Source organism: Haemorhous mexicanus, chromosome 12, assembly GCF_027477595.1.
Source record: "Haemorhous mexicanus isolate bHaeMex1 chromosome 12, bHaeMex1.pri, whole genome shotgun sequence".
In the NCBI taxonomy this organism is placed as follows: Eukaryota; Metazoa; Chordata; class Aves; order Passeriformes; family Fringillidae; genus Haemorhous; species Haemorhous mexicanus.
The window spans coordinates 18,291,238-18,297,237 of record NC_082352.1 but is presented as its reverse complement, the minus strand read 5'-3'; the positions used below and the strand labels follow the sequence as shown (position 1 = coordinate 18,297,237).

The following is a 6,000-nucleotide window of genomic DNA, read 5'->3' as shown; positions in this document are numbered from 1 at the left end:
ACTCAAAAGGTAGCTGTGAGCAGTGGAAGCAGCAGTAGGAAGGCAGGACACCACAGGCTTTTAATGAGGACAGGAGAAAATTGCTCCCAAAACTCAGCAGTGCTGAGGCTTTGTGCTCTTTGGACTTGCATCAGAGCTACTGCACGAGTTGGGGTTGAAAGCCGAGAGCTGCGGGTCAGACCAGCCCCTGGCATTCCCAGCCCCGGGAAGGAGGGCTGCAGGCACCTCCCAAACGGAACCAGGCGGCTTCTGAACAGCTCCATCAGCAGCAAGCAGCAGATGGGCACAGGCAGAAAGGCATCATTATCCAGGGGAAACCAGCAGCCAGCCACGAGGCCCAGTGCTCTGGTACAAAAAGCTCAGGAAAAGCGGAGTGCGAGCTCAGGCACAGCATCTCCGTTACAGCACATCTAATCCTCACCTTCTGTAAGCAACAGGAGAATCCTCACTCAGACACATCCTGAGACAGCCTCACCAGGCTGCTCTGTCACTGCCACGGGCCTGAGACCCAGGGCAGCTGCCTGGCACAGTGATGGCTCCAGCCAAGCCCCATTTTACTTAACTCCACACTGACCACCTCCCATTTCACTCAGCCTTTGTTCAGCCTGCTGCCATGGCAGGGGCAGATCTGCTGTTTGAGGAGTCAGGAGCAGGGAGGAAGCACGGAGGAGGAGTTTCTGGGAGGCTGCAGCAGAAGGCAGGAGCAGGGCAGGTGTTGAAGGGGCATCTCACACACGCCTGTTCCCTGCTCACTCCAAGTCACCCACGTAGCATCTCAGCAAAGCTCTGTGGCTTCTCCCAGGGCTGATAACCCAGGCGAGGTTGTGGAACCCAAATGCTGTTGCCAGCTCTCACAAAGGCAGAGCCTGGGGAGCTCAGGGATGGGTCATTGTCCACAGCAGGAAGAGAAGCTGTATCCAACATGCAAGGCCTAAAGATCTTCCTTGGGTGATTCTTCAGTCCCTCACACAACATACCAGGAATATTTCTGGCTCTTCTGGATGAAGTCCTTGCTGTTGCCAGGGCAGGACAGCCCTTATGCAGTGGTGCCTGCTCAAGGGGAAACACCCAAAAAGCCCAACGGACTCAGCTACAGCTGTCTGATTTCAGTGAAGGAAAAAAAAATACAAGCAAGTTATTCTCTTTATCAAGGGCCATCCTGTGAGCACTTCTTAGCTTGGCTGGAAGCATGGTACAAACCCTTGTGTTTCTCCATGTCCTGAAGTCTCTTTTGTGGAACAGAACAGAAATACAGATAAAGTCAGAGTACAGGAGCCAGGTAACACAGGTGATAAAGGCAGCTCTCAGAACACCTGCAGGAGTTGGTTTCAAGTGGGGCCCATTTGTTTGAAAGCTGAAGCACAGTAGCTGTGCAGACATGGAGGCAGAGATGTGGAGCTCCAGCTGGGTCTCCTGCTGGCATCCAGCCCACACCCTACAGGGCTTCATCCAGGACAGCAGGAGAACACAAACACAGCACATCCCTGCTTTTGGAGGCAGCCCTAAAATACACCTTAATGCACAGAAACCCCCTCACCAATGCAACTCTTTTGATGGCCACTGCAAGGACCCCTTAAACCTTTCAAGGGTTGGGGACAGTGCACAAAACAGGCTTGGGGAGGGATGCAAAACAGGACATACAGAGTTCAGCTGCTCTCCTCCTTCTCTATGGTGGTTCCTCAAGCCTGGGGAGGGGTGGCAAACACCCTGGCTGCCTGCTGGTCCCCTGCTCTGGAGCCTGCACCTCCCACAGCATCCCCACATCACTGGCCAGCCAAAGGCTCCTTCAAAGAAAAAACAAAGCACGCAGCTAAAAGATATTCACTTACAGTTTATTTTTGCCTGAAATTATTTCACATCTCTTTGTACACAGCTACAGAACAGTAGTAGTAAACCATTGGTAAAAGCAACAGTGCTAAGGAAAATGTTGGCATATTTTTTTCTTCTTTTTTTTTTTCTTCTTCTTCCTTCCCATACTGCATCTTCATACAGTGTGGGATTTGAAGGGGAGGGAAAAACCTGACACACTACATGAGTTAAGACTCAATTTCAGTTTCATTATTAAAAAAAAAAGAAAAAAAGAGAAAAACAACATCATTTGGGATGGGGTTGTCTACATAGCAACAAACTTTAAAAAAAGAAAACAACAAAAAAACCTGAACAAAAAAGCTTGGCTTTCCATTGAATAAGATTAAATATATATATATTTATATAAAAAATTACATTGGCTGTATGTGAAACCTTGAGGTGCTGAAGAATAAAATAAAAGTGTTAAACAGAGGAAAAAACTTCTTTTTGTTTTGTTTTTGTTTGATTTTTTTTTAAATAAGCAGCTCTGTACAATGAAGGCTCATTATGAAAAAAAAAGGTCAACAGCATAGTTATAAAAGAAACCACAATTTTTAAAAAATCATCTTTTAAGCAACTGTGGAATTTGAAAAATGTAGCAGTCACATTTACAGACAGGTCAGAGCTATCGGATCAGCAACACCGCGATTTCCTCAGCCTCCCCAGAGGAACATGCAGAACAATGCGTGCACAGAACAGGGCAGGGAGGGGGCACGGGACAGGGCAGGGAATCAGGGGAGGGGGAGAAAAAAAAAATAAAACAGAAAAAGCTGATGCACAAAGTGGAGGGAGAGCTTTTTTTTCTTGTTTTGAAATATCGGACGTAAACAGAAAACAACGGAGGCAACTCGTAAAATCTACAGTTTGAAACACCCCAATGGCAAAAGAAACGTCCCCATCTCCCCTGTTTAAACCTGACATGGCTTAAAAGACTAAAGAAAATTTTCAGACTTTGGAAGGAATTGTGACTTTTATTAACCCCTGCACCCCCTTCCCCAACAACCACGCCCCCCTTGATCAAGATTTTCCTTCCTATTTGATAACATTTGAGGCATTTTGAAATCAAAAAGACAACGCGATGAATGTTGACAAAGAGGGAGTATAATACAGTTTGCATTACTAAAAGGCAATTCTTCAAGGAGGACATTTCCTTAAAAAAAATAATAATAACAACAAGACAGCAAACTAGTTTATACAGTACTATACGCAAAAAAAGGGTAAAAGAATTAACAATTCATAAATAAAAGACAGGTCCCAGACCTGTTATTTGTGAACCATTTTCTTAAATAGGTGCATTATGTAAATCTTATGTACAACAAAATTACTTTGCATAACAACTGCAAGGACATGAGGGGAGGTGAAAATCATATTGGTTTTGGTTTTCTTCTCTTGAGATTTTTGAAGTTTGATTTTTCTGGAGCAAAACTGGTGAAACAGGAGTTCTGGCTGGCTGGGTGCCAGCCAAGGAAACCCAGGTAAGTAAGGACAAAGGAATATATTTTTTTTTCTCCACACGGCATAAAACACAAAGGCAAATAAAATCCACAAAGGTGTTTTTTTCCTCTTTATAATCCTCTTGCTGCTACAAAGTCCTTTTTTTGTTTGCTTGTTTCCTTCCTTTTCAATTTAAATTATGTTGATTCTGAAATCACAAAGCTGAAAGAATCCGATGGGGTCCAGGCTTGCCCCATCCTCCCAACACACACAACTCCACTCTCCTACCCCACAACCACAACTCCTGCCACCAAGTCCCCAGACTCACTGCTCTACAGGAATTGGCCAAAAGTTATTTTCAGGTTTGTTTCAATCTGTCTGTTTTAAAAATCTTTTCCTTCTCACAAGAAGCAAAAGAGAAGAGTTGGAGGCAGGGAGAGTTCACCAGGCTTCGGTGTAGCGGACGTCCACCTCCTTTAGGTTGGGGAGTTTAGCCTGTGAGGGGAGGAAAGGTCAGAATTAACAACGTGTTCAGGGCTCTGGTAAAAAAGGTTTTTGTCAAATCTCTTGTGTGGGATCATTCCCTGTGCTTATCTAACAGAGCAGTGGAATCCAAATCTGGAGGAGGAACAGAGAAGGGAGGGGTGAAAGAACTTCCTGGGGAAGGAGAGCACCTTGCCCCGCTGTTGTTGATGATTGGCTGCCCAAGGTAGGTAAAGGCCAAAAAAAACTTTGTGTGCTGTGACTTTGAGTGACAGCAAGCCTGGGACCTGCACAGCTCTGAATATTGTACTTGTATTTTGAATGTGGGCTCCCAAAAGAGGATGAAAGCACCTTCTCCTCTTGGCTAGGAAAGCACAGAGCCCCGCTGGTGGTGAGGATGACAGACAGGCAGCCCAGGAGAGGTAAAGGGCAGACACAGCTTTCTGGCCAGGGAGCTCCTGTGTGGAAACAATCCCTGGACTTACTCAATTCAGAGGTCATATCCAAATCTGGAGGAGGGCTATAGAAAGGGACAGAGCACCTCGCAGCCAACTGGGAGGATTGATCTGTCAACCACCAATTGCAGGAAGAGGCGTGACACACCAGGCCCAGTGCTGAGCTCAGCAGTGAGCCAGAGCAGGTGGGTGTGGCAAAGGAACAGGATGCCGAGCCCTTACAGACGCATGGAACTAAGTCCCACCTGCCCTAAAACCCATGCACCAGCCACCAGGTCCAGACCAGACCCCCATCTTGTTTTTTAATGCAAATGCTTAGCAGAACATATCTGTCCAACTTTCACCGTGAAGGCGGTGCACTCAAACTGCAGCAGAGAGAGACACGTTCCTCCTTCAGCCTCCACACTGCTGATTTTACCCTCCATGTACTGAAACAACTCATGGAGCAGTAGCAACTTTTGGTGTCTTTGTGGTCTCCCCTCCACAACTCTGCTGCTTTTGGCCATATCATGCCTGGATCACCCCACACGAGGCAGACAGGGATCAGCTCTTTGCTCCTACTCCTCCATCCCCTTTCCACGCTCCCTGACCATAACTGCATGGCTAATTCTCTCAAAACAAATAAACACATTTAATTAGGCCAGGGCATAATTGAGGACTTGGAAGTTTCTAGGAGTCATTATTACCTCACTCCTTGATTTATGTGCGCGTGTATTTTGATAAGAGCTATTCATAATCCTACAGACACTGCCAGCAAATAATTTTTCAGTTAGGCAATAATGACTTCAGTAGTGGGTGTTTATTTATTGTCTGGTTCAGCCTGCCTGGTACATATGTGGGTGTCTGTGTGTGTGCAAGCGTGTTTAGTGGGGTGGGGGATGGAGCTGAGAGGAAATGTCATCACTGGCTTGTGCCCCAAATGCTCTTGCAGACCAGTGTGAGAAGGAGGAAAGATTTGTATCAAAAATAGGCTCTTTGAAGGCTGAGCTGCTCTTAACAAACCTACAACCATGTGCCCTAGGGAAAGAAACTACTACCTTTAAACACACACAGAGCCCTAAAATAATGGCCACCGAGATAAATCTCACGGAAGAGGTGAAAGGGGAAAAAGTGATGCCTGCCTGTTTTCTCAGCTTTTGGAATTCTCTGCAATCATCAGAACTTTGCTCACAGGCAGTTTTGCTGTTTGCCCTGGCAAGTCACTTTCTTTTGTGGCCGCTAAGGACTATTAATGCCATACCAGAGCAGAGGGAACCAGTCAGGAAAATGTGAGTTTCAGTAAGAAGTGAGTGGCAAAGGGGGCTCAGAAGCAGGGGTGGGACCAGGGGAGCCTTTCAATAGATGCAATTTCAGAGCCCTGGGCCAAATACAGCATTGACCTTGATTGTCTGTAAATGCCTGGGGCCCGATACAAGCTCCATTGTGTGAACCCATCTGCAAGCCAGCTGTTAATTCCAAGGACTTCTTTGCATATACAGTTGTGACACAAGTTTTTAAAACTTGATCTTGAAAACTCCATGCAAACAGCATTGCAGCTGAGTCCCTGAGGGAGCTCTGGCTCCACACAGAACCAAAGATAGACGTTTGCAGTGAATTTTGAAAGCAGAGCAGTTACAGGACTTGCTTCAAGTTTCAAACTCAACCCAAGGTTGTGACCCTTTAAGTAAATGTGGCCCAATCTGTTTCAACATCCAAGAGAAGCAAATGTCAAGTTTCATCTTGACTCCTTGGGTCTCTAAGGTAAGATTTTGGGGATGCAACTCACACACCACCAGAATGA

At 46.1% G+C, this 6,000-nt stretch overlaps 1 protein-coding gene across 1 annotated transcript in view; it reads right to left on the bottom strand.

Moving 5' to 3' along the window:
- Positions 1–1,811: 1,811 nt before the first annotated feature.
- CMIP (c-Maf inducing protein) overlaps positions 1,812–6,000 on the bottom strand; it is a 130,575-nt gene continuing 126,386 nt past the window's right edge. Inside the window, exon 21 of the mRNA XM_059857415.1 lies at positions 1,812–3,777. Coding sequence (XP_059713398.1) covers positions 3,724–3,777 — 54 coding nt within the window. The 3' untranslated portion in view covers positions 1,812–3,723. The remainder of the gene's footprint in view (positions 3,778–6,000) is intronic.